At 46.7% G+C, this 19,049-nt stretch overlaps 2 protein-coding genes across 2 annotated transcripts; both read right to left on the bottom strand.

The window, feature by feature from the left end:
• Positions 1–11,387: 11,387 nt before the first annotated feature.
• PV07_08700 (uncharacterized protein) lies at positions 11,388–11,747 on the bottom strand (the record flags this gene model as incomplete). Its single annotated transcript, XM_016395894.1, has 1 exon — positions 11,388–11,747. One exon carries the CDS (start codon positions 11,745–11,747, stop codon positions 11,388–11,390), a length of 360 nt encoding a protein of 119 aa, XP_016245750.1.
• Positions 11,748–12,147: 400 nt separating this feature from the next.
• Positions 12,148–14,252, bottom strand: PV07_08699 (uncharacterized protein; the record flags this gene model as incomplete). The annotated part of the gene is made up of 7 exons (XM_016395893.1): positions 12,148–12,308; positions 12,419–12,707; positions 12,837–12,912; positions 13,007–13,344; positions 13,570–13,746; positions 13,801–14,103; positions 14,133–14,252. 7 exons carry the CDS (start codon positions 14,250–14,252, stop codon positions 12,148–12,150), a joined length of 1,464 nt encoding a protein of 487 aa, XP_016245749.1.
• Between the last annotated feature and the right edge of the window lie 4,797 nt (positions 14,253–19,049).

Below are 19,049 nucleotides of genomic sequence, written 5' to 3'. Positions count from 1 at the left end.
CCTTACGATCGGATCACTGTACCTCCAAGCGCGCCAGCTCGTGCAGGAAGAGGGTGCCGGCCGGCCAGACCGCCAATCTACTTTCCGGAGTTGATTTCCGGATGGGCGGCGGTGGAGGTGAGGTCTTTCAGCCGCTATAATGGCGGCGGTGCGTTCGATTTATGCTACGGTAGCGGCGGTAGATGGAGTCGCTAAGTAGGTGCTTGAGTCTGAAGTCGCCTTCTAGGTCGACAGTCCCGTGTTATGCAACAGCGGGCGCCAGATGTGTATATAACTCCGACGTAGTATCGATCAGGCTCTCTCGCACATGCCGTTGAAAGTGGCTGGCGCCGTCAACGGTCACACGGGGAGAAGACAATCCTCCGCAGCGCGAATGCTTAATCATGGAAAGAATGAAGAGCCTCGGCCTGTAGCCAGCTATGGAGAAGCTTCTGCCAGTAGTAGCCAATGAAGAGGCAATGCTGTGGTGGTGTGTCGACGGTCTGGACGATACTTGGATGGGTATTACGATGCCTTAGGGTCAAATATCCATCAAGTATCCATCTCTTTCACAGTTTGTTCTGTCTATCTGAACAATCTGGATGGCCTTCCTGATTGCCGTGTAGATATTGCAAGTGATCTTTCAAGCTGGATGGTCTTCCTCGTTGCTGTTGTTGCCTTATTTCAGATGTTGCCTCTTTGCTGAGGCTGAGGAGGTCTTCGTCAGGCTCGAAGCTCCTTGATTGGACAGTCCTACGGCATCATGTCAGTCTTGGGTTGGCCACAGATGCAGAAAGGACAGGATAGGACACACCTGCGCCAAGTGCTCCTCAGACTCGCTGATTTTGGCTCTTGTAGGCACGACCACGAGCTGGCCACAGTCAGTCAGTGAATGGCGTCGAGAATAAAACAAAGCAACATAAAGCAAAAACAAAGCAAAACACTGTACTGACTGCGCTGTAACTAGTAATATTCACCCCGACATTGTATGTGCCCCGACATCATTCACACTATGTCCCGTAGGGTAGATAAGGGTGTCGGGGTATTGATTGAATGCCCCGTCTATGAACTGGGGGTGGACTGCTTAACTGCGCTGGATAGACTGCAGTGGACTGCGGTGGACTGCTTGACTGTGTTACGGTGGTGTGCGGGGAGCCTTTGGGCTGAACAGCGGAGAGTAACGCAGACCAGCACAGTAGCATAGAGCAGTGCAGCATAGAGCAGGCAGAGGAGACCAGGTAGAGAAGCGTCAGGCCTGGGCAATGGTCGAGACTATCGAGGGACGGACGGTGGTGCGAGAGCGCAGGGTTGTCGAGGCCAGGTAGAGCAGAAGGGGGGCGTACCAATGAATACTCCCGACGTCAAGGGCGGCTCAAGGACCCAAGGGGGCTGCCAACTGGGCCAGGACCACATTCCAGGCCTTCGCAGGACTGACACTAGCGCCCAGTGCCCAGTGCCACAGTGCCAGAGTGGGTCTGCGTCAAAAAATGCTTAGATTGTGTGAGTGCCCTTCTTGCCCTCTATCATCTTGCCCTCTACCATCTTACCCTCTACCATCTTACCCTCTACCATCTTGCCCTCTACCATCTTGCCTTCTACCATCTTGTCTTCAACCCTCTGCCCTCTACCCTCTGCCCTCTACCCTCTGCCTACGTCTCCAGAAGAAAATCTTCCTCGCCTTCTCGCTAATGCCGGAATCCCGTTCAATCGTGGTGTATATAAGAGCAAAAACTGCGTACGTGCCCAGCTCACCGTTACTTACTACTTATGTGGCGAGAGTCATCGTGCTCGTGACTGTGGCCAAACTAAGACTGACACGATGCTGTAGGACTGTCCAAATAAGGAGATTCATGCCTGACGAAGACTTCCTCAGCCTCAGCCTCGAAAGACGACTTGCAGCATCTACACTGTAACGAGGAAGGCCATCTATAAAAGGTAATATCTGCAATAAGGTAACATCTATAAAGAGGTAAAGTCTGTAATAAGAAAGACCATCTGGCCCATAATTATCCTGCCTCGGCCTCGAAAGACGACTTACAACATCTATACTATAGTAAGGCAAAATCTATAATAAGAAAGACTATCTAGCCCGAGACTGTCCTAGCCTCAGCCTCGAAAGACGACTTGCAGTATCTACAACGAGGAAGGCCATCTGGCTCGAGATTACCCTCACCCTCAGCCTTGAAAGAAAACCTACAACATCTGCACGGTAACCAGGAAGGCCATCTATAATAAGGTAACATCTATAACGAGGAAATATCTATAATAAGAAAGACTATCTGGCCCGAGATTATCCTCACTCTCAGCCCCTTATCCTTACCCTTAGCCTTAAAAGAAAACTTACAATACCTATAACGAGAAAGGTCATTTATAAAGAGGAAGACTATCTATAATAAGGTAATATCTATATAGTAATGAGGAAGGTTATTTATAATGAGGAAGACTATCTAGCTTAAAAGATCACTTATAATATCTCCCCTAGCCTTAACTTATAATATCTATACTATAATGAGATAGTATCTATAATCAGATTATCCTATATTAGCCTCGAAACATCGATAACTTATAATATCTACATAGTAACTAGGAAGACTATCTAGCTCGAGATTATCCTGCCTCGTAACGGAACTTACCGTAACTTCAGACGAAGGCTATCTAGCTTAATATTACCCTTAGCCTTAGCCTCGAAAGGCTACTTATAAATTCTATAACGAGGTAACGTCTATAATAAGAAAGACTATCTAGTCTAAGATTACTCTCACCCTTAGTCTTAAAAGAGAACTTATAATATCTATAATGAGGAAGTTAATATAGCTTGAAAGATCACTTATAACATCTATAATAAGGAAGGCTATCTATAATAACTTATAATATCTATATAGTAACGAGGAAGACTATATAGCTCGAGATTATCCTTAGCCCCGAATTAGCCTTAAAAAATAAGTTATAATATCTCTAATAAGGAAGGCTATAAAAGATACCTAGTCTTTATTAATTAGAGCCTAGATAGCCTACCCCTATAGAATTAAAACGCTATTATCTTCTCTACGCCCTCTCCTACGAAGGATTAATAACTTATAAGAAGAGAACTTACCGAACTATAGTAATAAAGACTATCTAGCTCGAGATTTCTCTTAATCTCTAAAGACGACTCGTAATATCTATAACGAGGAAGGCCATTCTTCTAGATAGGGAGCTTTATTAACTAAGGTTAACGGCTCTCTCTATGAAAGAACTCCTTAATAGTTATCTTAAACGCATCTACTACCTTCTTATAGGACAGTAATCTACTCTATTATAATCTAAGCCTAGCCACTATGTCTAAAAGCGCCCTAAGTGATGTAAATCGTAGCCTTATAAAGGTCAGCGTTCTTAGCCTCGAGATTTTCCTTAGCCGTAGCTACGAGATTATCCTTAGCCTCTACTGCAATAAGACCGTCTAGCTCTAGCCTATCTCTAGCCTCGAAAGACGACTTACCATAGCTACGTTAACGTAATATCTATAATAACGAAGGCTATCTATAATGACGAAGGCCGTCTAGTCTAAGATTATCCTAACTGTTACAAACCGACTATATGGGAGGCCAAGGGGAAAGACAAGGAGGAAGGTTAACCAAGGAGAACATATCAGACGTTAGTGTCTTAGTAAACATATTAGCATAACCTAGTAGGGTAATAGAGTAACATACCTAGATAGGCTCAGAAATATATTAACATATTTAATATATCTAATAGAGTAATATATTAAATATATATCCCGAATAGTATATAGCCGTACTTAGCTATATAGTTCTCCTTATAGTCAATAATAGTTATATAGAATTAAGTTCCTCATAATCATCTACTATACGTATAGATCTACATACTATACACTTAGTTTCTAGTCTTAGCTATAGCGTCCCTCCCTACTATATCACTAAGTAAACTACCGCGGGTTTGCCTGTGGACACCTCACGTGTCATATAGTAGCTCGTAACACTAACCTTAGCCTCGAAAGGTAACTTATAATATCTCCCCTAGCCTTAAAGGACGACTTATAATATCTTTAATGAAGACTGTCTAGCTTAAGATTAGCCTTAGCCTCTAAAGACGACCTATAGTATCTACATAGTACCGAGGAAGACCATCTAGCCTAAGATTACCCTCAGCCTTGACTGCGATAAGGGCTCTATATCCGGTTAAGCATAATCTAGGTTATGAAGAGAGGTAGGATAGGTAAATACACGGGAAAGGCCACGCCGACGGCTACGGAAATCATCTCCGACAACCACGCTGACAACCACGCCCGCGCCCAAGTTTACGGAAATCAACTCCGACAACGACGCCAGCACGCCAGCACGCCATCACGTTGGCTACACGACATGCGCGCTGCACGATCCACGGTGCACGAGCAAGACGGACGAGATGCGGCAGCAAGGCAGTGAGGGTGTCATGTCAAGTCAAGTCAGTGAGCGCCGGCCAGAGGGCAGAGGAAAAGGTCAAGGGCAGAGGAAAAGGTCAAGGGCAGAGGAAAAGGTCAAGGGCAGAGGAAAAGGTCAAGGGCACTCCTGGGAATGTAAGCTTTGGACAACTCGCCGGCGCTCGACAGCACCTCCAGAATTTAAACTTTGGGCAGCCGCAGGCACTCGACGGGCACTTGAGAAGTACCCCCTGGAAGTTCAACTGTCCTGGCACATGATTTCCTGGATGCCCAGCCTCCTTGGCGTAACTTTCCTCAATATCAAGGTCCTCTAGCACAGGTCCTCACTTTGTATTTATTCCTCACCCTTCCTTCATCCCCATCCAACCTCTCAGGAGCCACGCGCAAGCATACGAGATCTCGGGATCAGCTCTTGACTTGCTGATCGGCCCCGGCTGGACGTTGATCGCTAAACAATGGCACCCCAAGGGATCGACGTCTTGCCGGACGAGATGCTGCTGAAAATCGCCAAACTCGTCGCGAATCGGGGCCAGCAGGACATCTGCCACTTCGCGCTCTGTTCTCGACGGACCCGCCTCGTCGGGACCCCGGAGCTCTACCGCAATGTCCGCCTCACCGACGCGAAGGGTGTCTCGCTGCTGCTACGATCTTTCTCCAGCTCCCACGATCTCACCGGTCTCGTTCGCTCCCTGAGCGTCGAAGCCCCCGATGATTTCGAAGACGACACTCAGAGCGACGACGACGATCAGGGCGGTGACGATCAGGGCGACCACACTCAGAGCGACTTCGTACGAGACTGTCTACCTTCACTCCCCCGAGACCGAACCACTCCATTCCTCAACTATCTCGCCAAGAGGGACGAAAACTTCAAGCGCAGTCTCCAAGCTGGCTTGGTGGAAGAGTACCGGCTTGCCTTGCTGGTCTTGCAGCTATCCCAGCTGACCGAGCTTCGCTTGGATCTACCTTGGACCCCCCTTCCCGTCGTCTACCTCATGAACTTCGCCATTCCCAAGGGGCTGTTCGGCGACCTCTCCAAGATCACCATCGGCAGCACCTACGACGAGGAGAAAGTGCCGATTTCCCCCTTTCTCCTGCAACCGTCCTTGACGACTTTCACGGCGTTCGGGGTCGACGCCCGGTTCGGCCTTGTCAACAATAAAGCCGGGTGTCCCACGGTCCTGCCGATCCGCCATCTTGATCTCGCTTTTGTCTTCATTCGACGCTGGGACCTGTTGCCACTGCTCCGGGCCTGTACGCACCTTCAACGGCTGCGACTGTGGCGGCCTCAAGACGACGAGGACGAAGGAGAAGAGTGCGACATTGTCAAGGTGCTGGGTGAAAGCGCGGGCAGCACGCTCCAAGACCTGGACTTCTTTTCGTCGACTCCCTTGGATCGGAAACGAAGGCCCGACATGACCCAATTGCGCCGCTTGGTGCGGCTGCGGATGCCCTCGACGTGGATTCTCCCGCCACGAATCATGGACTCCAACGTGAGCATAATGCTTCTTCCCCCGCGGCTCCGGGAGTTGACGCTGTACCTCAAAGAGCATCAAAAGAGTCGACGACTGAAGAACATGTGGGTAGCGTTGCTCTCTTTGATCAACCGGCAGACGCAGACGCCGTCGCTCACCCTCCTCTGCCTACAATGGCAGCCGCACCAGGTGGACTGTGAGCAAGAAATAGCGGCGTTGCGAGGTCTCGATGAGGCCGCCCGCCGACGGGGACTCCAACTGCGTCTGGTGGAGCAAGTCTTTGAACGTTCCAGCGTCAGATGTCGAGAACTCATATTGCCTCGAGAGGGTCCCAATGCTGGAAACGACAAGCAGGTGGTCTGGGTGTGGAATGCACCGAGAGTATCACCAGTCTAGGCCATACTCGCTACTCGATACATGTACTTTCTGGTGACATGGCCATGCAGGTCAAGCTTGGGTGGTGGTCTGTATCGAAAAAAAAAAAAAGTTCAAAAGTTGAAAAGTTGCAAGTTCAGCGTGTTTGAGTGCTCTGTGCATGTGTGGTGAGGGGTTGTGCGGGGAACAAAGGCAAGTTAGTGGTGGTGGTCACGCTGTCATGACAAATGGCAAAACAACCCTATATCGCGCGACCTCCACATCGCGCTTGTGATTGGTCAACACTGCCAAGAATTCTGTCAGACAGAAAAATAGTTTTTTCAAATGACAACACCAGACACTGTACTTGCGCCGGAGAACACTTCGAGACTGTTAAACTTTGGGCACTCCCAGCCACCCGCAGGCACTTAAGCACTCGACAGCCGCCACCCTGGAATTTAAACCTTTTGCCAGAACTTCACCTTTCACCCATTGCCACTTGACCCACAAATTCTCTTTCTTGTGGCATCAGGAAGATTGACAAGTCATCACTTGAGGCCGACGATGACGAAGTTTCAGGTTCAAGGCTCCGTACTTTGTAGGAGATAGAGAGGCTCTGCTACCAAGGTATCGTTTCAAAATGCACTCAATGTCACTGCCGACTACCGTCTTGTAAGGTTGAAGGCTCGATAATCTCCAAAGAGTTGTCGACGCTTAAGATAAGTACAATAAGCTGTCTCGTGTCATCGCCCAGGCTTTGACTCGCCTACTGGATGGCCACATTAGGTGACATAGCATTTACGTCTGAGGTTAGTCTGCCTGGTTCTCCCGTGCGGTGAACCATCTTCAACCCTCCTAGCCGTGCGCGTAAGCGTTTCGTCTCCAATCAGAGCAATTTCGCGATCGCAAGGTCTAGGTCGTAGGCTAAAAGATGCCGAAATCGCGGCTATGAGGCGTACCGTGGCCATGAACCTCTCGAGATATGAGACGCTGAGATACCCCGCCAAGCTCTAATCAGTCAAGTAGCATTTAGCACAACGAGGGGGTCGCAAGCATCGTCGTTTAGGAGTTAGGAGTTCAGCATTCTGCCTTGGCGCCACGCATGTTCAATCTCCACCGCAGTGGCCGACGTGCGAAATGAGTGGCTGCAGGACCATTCGTATCATGCTGAAATGATCCGAAATTGAGGTGATCGACTGGAGAGATCCATCTAGGTTAGCGTTGATAGTGGCGCCGTTCCTCTGTCCAATCTGAGACCTACCTCTAGATCTTTATATCTGTAGTCACGATATTCGTGTGTGCCCTCGATCTAAGAGCATGCCACACCCTGTTTCCATAAGTGAACAGCAGCGTTGCCAGGAATCGATCAATCGATTGATCGATGAATCGATTCCTTGATCTTTCGATCAATCAATTAATCGATAAAGACTTAGTATGCTTAGCAGTGACCACAACGCAAAATTCAGTATCTAAGCGGATTGTGATGGGTTGAACCCAGGAGAAGGCTCGGTTCTGGCGAACTAGCGCTAAGACTAACGCTAGGAAATACTGCCTCCTGATTAGTCAAGATTTACCTATATAATGTATAGGCGAAATGCTACCTCCTGATTAGCTAAAGGCGTATACGGTGTAAGGGATACAGAATCCTGACAGCTAAGATACCGAACGTAAGGGAAGGTAAGGAGTTAGAATAAGTACGTAGGGGAAGGTAAGGAGCTAGAATAAGTACGTAAGGAAGGAGTAAGGAGGTAAGGACACTAGTTACCTCCTTACGGCGCATTAGAGGATATAAGAAGAAGGGAAGGATAGCCGTTCCTTCCTTCTCTCTCCTTAGATTTATCCTCCTTATTACTAGGTTAGTTAGCTAGTTATAGAACTCTTTCTAAACCCTCACAAAAAGTATAGAATTTAGGTGATTTAATAGTTTAAAATAAAAGATTTTATATAATAATTAATAAGATAAGTACATTATTAATAATCTCTTAATTAAGTACTTTTAAAAAGACTTAAGAATCTATTTTATACGTTTATTTATAAATCGCTACTTATTAATAAAGCCTTTAAAGATTTTAAAGTACTAATAACTAAACTATATTAGGATCCTCTTAAACTTTAATCTTATACTATAATTTTAGATGTTTTTAAAAGTTTATAGTGACTATAGTTTTATGCGATTTATTGAGAAAATAATGCGTATAATATAGAAGTTAATATCTATCTTTATATTTAGGTTCGTATTTAAGTAGTATATAAGTATAAGTCTATATTTTTAGGGTAGATATATCTCTTTTTAAGATTATTAAAACTAAATCTATAATAGTAGAAGACTTATAAAGAGATAAATCTATCTTAGAATCTATATATTATCCTTAAAAAGTGTGGTGTGATGGGTTGAACCCAGGAGAAGGCTCGGTTCTGGCGAACCAGCGCCAAGACCAACGCCAGGAAATACTGCCTCCTGATTAGTCAAGATTTGCCTATACAATGTACAGGCGAAATGCTGCCTCCTGATTGGTCAAGACGCACACGGTATAAGGGATATAAAGTCCTGACAGCTGAGACACCGTACGTAAGGGAAGGTAAGGAGTTAGAATAAGTACGCAAGGGAAGGCAAGGAGCTGGAATAAGTACGCAAGGAAAGGAGCAAGGAGGTGAGGACAATAGTTACCTCCTTACGGCGCGTTGGAGGATATAAGGAGAAAGGAAGGATAGCCATTCCTTCCTTCTCTCTCCTCAGATTTGTCCTCCTTATTACTAGGTTAGCTAGCTAGTTGCAGAACTCTTTCCAAACCCTCACATGTGGAATATCGCCATTTAGGCGTATGGCCTAATTAGGCCTAGCGTCTTATCACGTGACTAGTTAACGCTACTAGTCTATACTAGATCACGTGATATAGGTGGCGTTAAGGGTGGCGTTACTAGTGGTGTGATTTATTACTAATAGTGCTTAGAAATCCACTGTTACGAACCGACCATATGGGAGGCTAAGGGGAAAGATAAGGAGGAAGGTCGACTAAGGAGAATATGTCAGACGTTAGTGTCTTAGTAAACATGTTAGCATAACCTAGCGGGGTAATAGAGTAATATGCCTAGATAGGCTCAGAAACATGTTGATATGTTTAATATGTCTAATAGAGTAATATATCAAATATGTATCCCGAGTAGTATATAGCCGCACTTAGCTATATAGTTCTCCTCGTAGTTAATAATAGTTATATAGAATTAAGTTCCTCACGATCATCTACTATACGTATAGGTCTATATACTATACACTTAGTTTCTAGTCTTAGCTATAGCGTCCCTCCCTACTATATCACTAAGTAAACCACCGCGGGTTTGCCTGTGGACACCTCACGTGTCATATAGCAGCTCGTAACACGAAGTCGGGCTCTCTCATAGTCACGGCTTTAGCTAGGAGTTGGGAATGTAAGGATATTTAGTTTTATACAATCCGCTTACTAAAGGCTAGACGTAGGTGAGGAATACGAAGAGGCTAGTCTCGTTTAGATTTCATAAGAATATATTACCGTAAAGTGAACTAATGTACCTAGTAGAGTCTTACTTTTAGCGATGAGGAGTTATAGTACGACTTTCATTAGTCTCACTACACTAATCGTCTATATTATAAGCGTAGATCCGCCTATCCTACGCCGTAGAGGAGTAATAAATCTATACGCGCTTAGGGAGAGCGCCTTTAGCTACGAGCTCCAGATTATCTAAGTTTAGATATATAATAATAGATACGAGACCTCGATCTACACTACGCGTAATACCGGCCCTTTCAGTCGGTGATTATAATGATACTAGCGTCTCTTAAATTAGAGTTACGAAAGGATATGCCTTATATAAATTCGTAGGAATTAATAAAGTAATTATATCCGCTATACCTAATAATACTAGCTATATTATAATTACGCCTCTATAAAATATTCTTATCGGTTCGTATAGGGTCGATTACTAGATAGGTATATTTTAGTCGAGAGCCGTAGGATGCTCTCCGCCTAGAAGCTACGGGCTCCCTTCAGTCGTATACTAGACTAATCATCCTGTAACTAAGAGACTGACGATGGACGTGGGAGGGGCGTTAATATATATCATCGGCTATTTTAAGGGTGACTACCTAAGACGACGACGTATAAACATATTCTGTGTCTCTATACTGTGATAATTAGGCGATAGTGATAATGAATTTCTCCCTAAATGGTAGTGATGGCCGCCCTCGTCGTCTTACTACGCATTACTAGGTAAGAGATGGAAGCGGTTATATAAGAGGGTTCTCGGGGAGATTTTACGATCGACTCTTCTAGCGAGAGAGTAATGAATGCATAATATAATCGAGATCTAGGGATTAGGGGCCGGAACCCTAGCTTTAGATTCCATGATGGTAATACTACGCCTTAGTATTCTCTCGACTGGCTCTTTGAATAGTGGCCTCATGCAGAGAGAGTTGGTTTCTTGAGCTCTATTAATACCTATAACATTTACTAAACTTGAGAGGGTCTTTAGTTAGTTAAAGAGGACGGTTATAGACGATCATAATCGTCTTGCGGTGTCGACTTTTCAGGCCGCGCATTACCTGAAACACTAGGATAGCTACGGCCTATACCGCATTAGGTAGGTCGGTACGGAATAACGTCATTCTAGCCAATTAGGTTATAGGGAATCGATTTAGACTCGATGAATCGATTCCTTAAGGTGCGATGCTGAGTAATCAGGAATCGATTTATCGAGCAATCGATTCCTGGCAACGCTGGTCACGGCCCCCCACAACTCCTATCTTCCTGGATCAATCTTGCTCCTCCTCGTGACTCGCTTTGATCTTTGCCCTTGTTCGGAGGACATAGAGTAGATTGGCTCATAGGATCGTACCCTTTTAGGTAATGTACGTGACTGTTAGGAAGCTTAGTTAAGTTAACTATCTGAGAGGAGAGAACGCTCTTATATAGACAAAAGAAAACACTACTAGATAGCGCTAGAAACACCTAGAAGGTGGATTTCTAAGCACTATTAGTAATAAATCACACCACTAGTAACGCCACCCTTAACGCCACCTATATCACGTGATCTAGTATAGACTAGTAGCGTTAACTAGTCACGTGATGAGACGCTAGGCCTAATTAGGCCATACGCCTAAATGGTGATATTCCACAGCCCTCCACCGGTTATCTCTTCCTAGTTCCAAGCTTTGTCCATGCTGTGATACGACCTAACGCTTCTGTCTTGATGCGAGTGAACTCCTGTGTCTTGACGGCGGCACTGTAGTCGTCGGTCCGATGACGTCCCTGTGAGGCGGGGTCGTATGGTACGCCGTATGATTCAACCTTAATTACGTCAGCGGGAGGGCGAGGGTGCATAAGAGCTTTAAGAACGTAAGGATCACCTCGAAGGACGTAGTCGGGGGTTAGCTTTGCGCCCGTAGGGTTGACGTACTGGAAGGATTTGAATAGGTTCGTCGTCGCCTCGCGGTGGATTTCGTCTTCGTTGCTGGCGACCGCGATCAAGTCACTCTTCATCTGCACCATCCCGAGAATGCGCTCCTCGAACGTGCCCGTAGCCACAAAACGGTAGACAGTCACCTGCTGCGTCTGCCCGTGGCGGTGCGCGCGACCGATCGCCTACTCGTCCTCTGACGGGCTGAATTGGAAATCCATGAAGATGATGCGACTCGCCCCTTGGATGTTCAGGCCGACGCCTCCCACCCGTCTAGTCAAAACCATCACGTCGGACTGGTCAGACTGATTGAAGTCCTACGTAAGCTGGACTCGCTTACTCGCGGTCGTTCCGCCGTGGATGGAGGAGACGGAGTACCCCTGACCACGTAGTAGCGTCACCAGACAATTCATTAGTATGCTGAGTGAAGATCAGGCATTTTTCCTTTTATGGATGGGGAGCGACGGCCTTCTTTACAATCTTAAGGGCGATCTAGATGCGGTATGACAGGTCGGGCGCGAAAAGCGTGGGAGTTGGCCAGTTTCGGTGGTCCCGGAAAATTTTGGAAATAGCCTTGGTCACCACTTCGCGACCGTCGGCGGGGATAGTCCCGTCGTCGTTATCCTCGTCGTCGTCCGAAGAAGGTGATGACACTATCGTTACTATAGTGTATCTCCAGCGCAGACGCTCTGACGGTAGCTAGTAGGGAACCAGCCGGCAGCGACCTGCTCTACGAGAGCGAAAGCCTCGTCGATAGTGTTACTGAGGAAGTCGGCGGTCAGGCCGACGCAATGGGGGGTTTTGATAAGTTTTACCGCGCGGGCTAGGTTTGTCGTAGGGTTCTTCACCCGGTGGACTTCGTCAATGAACACAAGGGCGGGCTTCTTGATGAGTACATCTTTTGTTTTCTCGTCGCCAACACCTTCCCGGAAAGCCTCTATACCAAGGACGAGAATCCCACCACACTGTCCCCACCGGTAGATATCCCCCGGTCCGATATAGGGGGTCGGACTCTGGTTCCTACTTCTAGAGTTCGAGGACCTAATTCTCCACTAGGCTAGATGGGCACAAAATTAACGTAGCGTTAGCTTGGAGCTTATCAGGGAGAAGGTTCTTCTGGTCAGTTAAACGACGCATACGCCAGAAGAGGCTGAGTAGTGCCACGGTAATGGGCGTCTTACCAATACTAGGGTCACCATGCAGTAGTGCGCCACGTTTCCCGTAGACAAGGTCGCTAAAGAGTACGCGGACAGCCTCCTGTTAGTATGTGTAGAGTTACTATATATAAGGGGGAGGTAGGTAGACGTATAGGGGGATAGGGCGTAGGATAAAGCGGGCCTAAGTACTATACGTCTCCGTATTTCTAATGGTGAGCATTAATCGCTTATCCCACTCCTCCATAGCCTCTAATAGCGACTGGGTAACCGGACCGTGACCGGAGGGAGAGGGATGATTAAGCGGTCTGGGCTTAAGTCCGCGCGAGGTGGCGGGGATAGTGGTACTCGATACGAACGTCACGTCGTCCTCGTCGTCAGCTAGTGTAGGGGGAGCGGCGGCAACGGGGATAGTGGTACTCGCCACAAACTTCACGTCATCCTCATCGTCAGCCGGCGTAGGAGGAGGAACGCGGCCGCCGCCTAGTTCTTCGGACGCAGGGCGCTTGAGGTCAGTTCGGTTGTCGCCGCCAGTCTAAAACAGCCGAGCCCGGCCAGAGTGATCGTCAGTGGGAATTCCTAACCCATCCTCACTCGAGAGGGACGGTTTAACATAGTCAGCGTAAGTGTCGTCAGGACTGTGTTCGAAGATAGTGGCTTCATCTTACCCTTGGAGGGACTGCGTAAGTGCCCAGACCATAAATTAGTTATCCTAGATCTCTTCTACGGTCGTCGATAGTGCGAGACACTGCCGACGTACCTCCTCTTTAGTCGCATAGCTCTCCTTCCGTATGTAGTCCACAATCTCACTTCGGCGCGGTTTAAGGTAGGATATGTTGTCCGTATATAGTTTGAGCGCATTCTCTAACGTCTCGTCGCCCGTATTGCATTTGGAGAGGATTTCCTTGAAGGTACGACGGTACTCCTCGAACTGTTGCTGGGCACGGTTATGGCCTATTGCGTCGACCACTCACTCAATGGCTCTATCTACCTCATAGGGTAAGAGAGGGTTGCGCGGGAAAATGTTAGGCGGGAGAGTATTGGGCGGGGGGCCGGGGGGGTGCGTCTCGCCCTCGTCGTTTTCGGCCAATTCTTCGTACGTCTCTTCGTCGTATATCGCCTCTGGTTCTGTGGAATCTCCAAACCTCTTATAGGCGCGATCCTTATCGTTGTAGTCCTCCGGTGGGTTACGGATGAGAATATCGCGTAAGAAGTCAGGGAGTTCGTCGAAGTTACCGCCCCTCGCGAGTAGGAGACGCCTAAGTCTGTCCTCTAGGTCTTCTAGAAGTTCATCCTAAGTTATTGACTTATCCGTCGCCGCACCTTCGCCTCCTCCTTCTGAGTGTTGTTAGCCTTCGCCTCCTCCTTCTGAGTTTTAGCCTTCACCTCCTCCTTATGTCGGCGTAGTCTAGGTAGCTTCTTCTTATAGTCGGCCCACGACATTACGTAGGTGTCCCACCTCCCGGTAATTATCTAGGTAAAATTGTTAGACGAGGCCCTCGAAGTTAGTAGGAGGGAGGCTATCCTCATCCGCGCCCTAGTGGCGATTGATAATATCATAGAGGTCTAGATTCTCTAGGTTCTCACCGCGGAGTTACTAAAGGAGCCGGGCTTTACCCGAGGAGCTGTCGGCTATCTTAACGAGAGGAAGAAAGGCTGGCGACGTAGTCACAGCGAAGAGAACGAGGCGTAGTACAGTAAGAGAGGTGAAGGTCGTGATTAAGGTAGGCGTAGTGTGGTCAGATAAAAGAGAAGAGTAGTTTTGAATTTAAGGTAAGGGTGAAAAAAAGAAAAATACGGTCTAGGTGAGGTGAAATCAAGATTGATAGTGAATGAGGGAAATCTCTACCGTCCACCCAGATTTCTATTCTGCCGCACCGGATAGAGCGGGTTCGCTCCCGAATGTAAAAGCCACTCTCTGGCGAGCATTATTTGTTTTTGGGGGCTCACCGTTAACAGATACTATTTGACGAATTGAAGGTCCTTAGGAGTCCTAGGAGATGGCGCGGCAAGCTAGGTGGGAAAGGACTAGGATACTGTAGGTACTATGTATCCCCCGATAGACGGCGAAGGACGGGTCGGACGCTACTTTAGGAGTCCATCTCTCCCTTCTCCGCGAATTTCATCGCGATCAGATAGTCACTTTTCTCAGAGAGTCCCAGGCACGTCATGTAGTATAGCTTTTGAAAGGGGATCGCCCTATTAAGTCTGTCGAATTCCTAAGCAAACTCGGCCATTCGCAATTTAGCATCCTGTTTATCACGGCTAGCGTGACAGGCTACCCCGCACGAGGCTAGTTATCCCACACGAGGCTGAGCGCACACTTGTCTTTTGTGACGTCGCAGTCACACCGGTTTTAGACTCCTCCGTCTGAGAATTCATATCTCAATTGCACCCGTAACAGCGATCTCTCCTGTTGTAGATTGCGCCGTGATACTCAGCACCCTCGATCACGCCCGACGACGCGTCCGGTTCGAGATGCAGATGCAAATTCATGCACCCCGCTATGTTACGCCTTCTAAATCCCCCCGCATTTCCTCGAAACGCGTTTGCCGCCTTTCTGCGCATGAGCGCCAGCGGCGATTCTTTCACGACAGTGACGACACTTGGATGCAGCATCAGCTGGCCCGCACCTGGGCTTGGAGAGGATGTCGCTCCTTTTGATGCTGTCTTGGAATACAGTATCCAGGTCAGACGTATTCCTTCGAAAACGCGCAGTGAGTGCTTCCGAGGGCTGCCCCTTTTTTTGTCGCGTATAGTCGCTCATTATTGTAGTCTATTCTTATGCGCACGGCTCCTTTCAGCATAACAGTCACCCGCACGCAGCCGGGTAAAACACCCCGGTATGGGACCCTAAGCTACAAATCGTGGTTGGTGCGCAGATACTAATTCACCGCAGAAAAACAGTGCGTCCGGATTATGCCGAAACCCCTGGCACGTACGGGAAGCCTCCACCGCGTAAATGCCTTACCGTTGTCGAAGATAATGGCGCGCAAATCTCTTCCCGGCTTCAGGACGGCGATGATGACACGGTGGCCGCTGCAACGCGACGCGTTAAGAGTGTTGAACCGGAAACAATGAATGGACATACCAACGGACATGCCAATGGGCACATTAAGCCGCCGGCGAATGGGCACATCACTAAGCTTCGAGGATCGTTCTAGTCTTGTGGTGTACGGGGATCGAATTCGTTGGCGTATACGTACTAGAACGCATAGGGGCCTGTCCAGGGGCCGGTAGATGGGCGCGGTGCTCTGGTCGTAACGATGTCTCGCTCGCCTGCTAACAGCAACAACAACAACACAAACAAACCAAACAATGGAGGTCGGCGTGTAGTTGCTGTAGCAGAATCGATCGCAGGACTGCCTGCAGCACGTCGCAGAAACAGTAACAAAGGAAGAATAGAAGGTTTCGAGCACAACTAGCACTCTGTTCGCTATCTTGAAGCAATGCCGTCTTGATCTGTTGCTGTTGCTTGAGGACTATCAAAACTGTTGCTACTCCGCCATCAGTAAAGCACGTTGTACAGTCACGTGACTGTACAACTTGGCCACCACGCCAGCCCATTACACCACAATCGCCGATTGTTTCACCATTGAGTATTGCCCTAACCTGATTAGGAAGGTTATCCGGCTAGTTTTTACACGCCGGCAAGTCAAACTGCCGTGCGACCGTTCCCACTAGAAAGAACAATCAATCAATTCATGAAGTTAGTTCTACAGGTTATGAGCGCCTAAACGCTTAATTACGCGTTACTCAAGCGTCGTTTGGTTCATCCTAGGTCATCCTTTCCTGGCTATCTAGCAGGAATAACCTATCCTTCGTTCTACGGGTTGTGTTATTGGTTATGCAGCAACGGTATCCTAGTTGGAACCGTGTAGGCAGTCAAACTAATAACAAATCGCGCCCACCAATCTCAGGCGATTCTATCACGGATCGGCCTATTAATCCCTCTATCATTAGATAGACTAATACCGCGGGGTGCGTAGCTATACCTAGATCGCCGAATTAGCCTCTGGCAGAGCGTCAACCGAGCGCCAATCAGTCATAATCGGAAAATTCCTACTAATCCTCGATCACAGCCCCTACCTAGCCTATCCCACCACGAATTCCTAAGCAAATTAAAGCAGAAAAGGTGGAACAATAGGTAACATAGGGGGGTCCAATAATCGCAAGAATCGCTTAATCCTATAAGGTAAGTCTAATTACGCAGTCTAGTTACCAGCCTATAAGATAGAACTCCGCGCCTAGGAGTGCTATACTGCGATCTCACGACCGGTAGTTATGAATCCAGAGACACTGGATACTAAAGTAAAAGCAAAAGTAACGTTAGATTTCCTAGCGCATAAGTAACTACGACCTGAAAAGGGTTTTGATATCCCTACGCTTAACGCGAACTATGATCAATGGCTTAGTTAAGAGATTAAGAGATTTAAGAAATGGGAGATAGTGAACTTAAAGGCATAGGGGGTGATCTACAATCTCTATACTAATCACGTTAAACTACTTATTATATATAAGAAGACCGCAAAGGATATTCTTATAAAGCTAAAATAAGCTTACGAATAGTAAGGCCTCGCGGTAGTCTATCGATAGACGATACTAGTCAATAGTTACCTATCTAAACAGTTCGTAACACTAGAAGAATACGTTAATAAACTACGCGCTAATCGATTAGGTTTTGAGGCACTTAGACATAATTTCAATAACGATTTCTAGGTATCTATCTTTCTTAATAGATTAGGCGAAGATTATAAACTAGTAACGTGGGTGCATAGCGAGTCGCGCAGCATAGCGATTCGCGCACCTAACGACCACCGTACGACAATCTAATTCAATTACACCACTAACCTAAGATAAATTCACTTAATCTACTCAGAACTAGATACATTAGATATTTCTTTATCCTCTTGACATGTACGTGCATTGTGCCTAGGCTTTCCGCAGGTACCACATCGTCGTTGAGTTAGCTTACCCCCTCTCGTACGACTACCACTTACACGCTTTTCTTACTCCACCTACTTATCCACATCCCTCTAATCGATCATATCCTACGCATCTCGTATAGTAAGTGATCCTCCTTATTAGATCCGTATCCTTTTCTCTCTACGACGCTTACTTAGCGTACGATTTACCTCTTTAAGCTCCCGGATACGATCCTTTATCAATACCATTTAATGCATTATAATAGTCGTACCTTTCACTATCTAGTCTATCGCCTTATAAATCGCTATTAGAGAGCTATCTTAATATTAAGCGACTTTCCCCTTAATAAAATCAGACTATAAAGTTACTTCGTACGTAGTCTATAGCGTCTTAGAGACTTAAGGGGTAGTTATTAGCGAGGGGAGTGTTAGTAGTATTAGCATCCGAAGCTTTATATCTAGCTTCGAAAGGACCGTATCTAGATTAAAAGGGATAAGCTCTACTCCTCGGAGATCTCCTCGTACGTTATCTTCGCCGAAGGAAGTAAAAAAAGCGTTCTTAAACGCGGTAAAGAACTCAACCTTAGTAATATAGGTTACGTATATCTAGATTAGGTTCTCGATTTCTTTACCGTACGATCGCTTTAAGGGACTAAAATACCTAACGTTAAGTGATTAAAGTAGATATAATGAATATATAGGCATATAGAGTGTAATAATGTTATTCTCCTTATAGTAGGCCTTAAAATCCACTAAGTGATGACTTTTATAGCTATCTAGGATTAATAGACGAAACGTACCCTTCGTATAACTACGACTATATTTATTAAAGTATTTAACCTAATTAAGACTAATCTCGTTCGTTATCCATCTATTATCGCTAAGTGCGATAACCTAGTTAGATAGAAGGGGACTGTCTCGGTACCATAATGCGAGGTGATACTTACTAGCGACCACAATAAAAGGCGGTATAGCCTAGCTATATAAATTAACACCCTAGATCACTATAGCCTATTCTCGATTGCTAGGCTATACTATCTTAACCTTTCCATACCCTTCAGAACTCGTTATAACCATTACGGATAAGATTAGGCCCATCATAAACCTAGTCTCGTTAAAGTTCTAAGTGTTATCTTTATGGATCCTATACTTAGCTATTACGTTCTGTATAAGGTTAAACTAGGCTTAAATGATTACTAGATCTTCGTATTAGGCTCTCTAGTAGTCGTATCTACGTATAAATCGCGTTTATAGCTCTTAATGTCGTTTAATAAAGTTCGATGCCTAGCGAGGTCCGACGCGTAACGCGCTACGC

This window comes from Cladophialophora immunda (assembly GCF_000835495.1).
Source record: "Cladophialophora immunda strain CBS 83496 unplaced genomic scaffold supercont1.5, whole genome shotgun sequence".
NCBI lineage: Eukaryota > Fungi > Ascomycota > Eurotiomycetes > Chaetothyriales > Herpotrichiellaceae > Cladophialophora > Cladophialophora immunda.
This window is presented reverse-complemented; position numbering and strand designations above follow the sequence as displayed.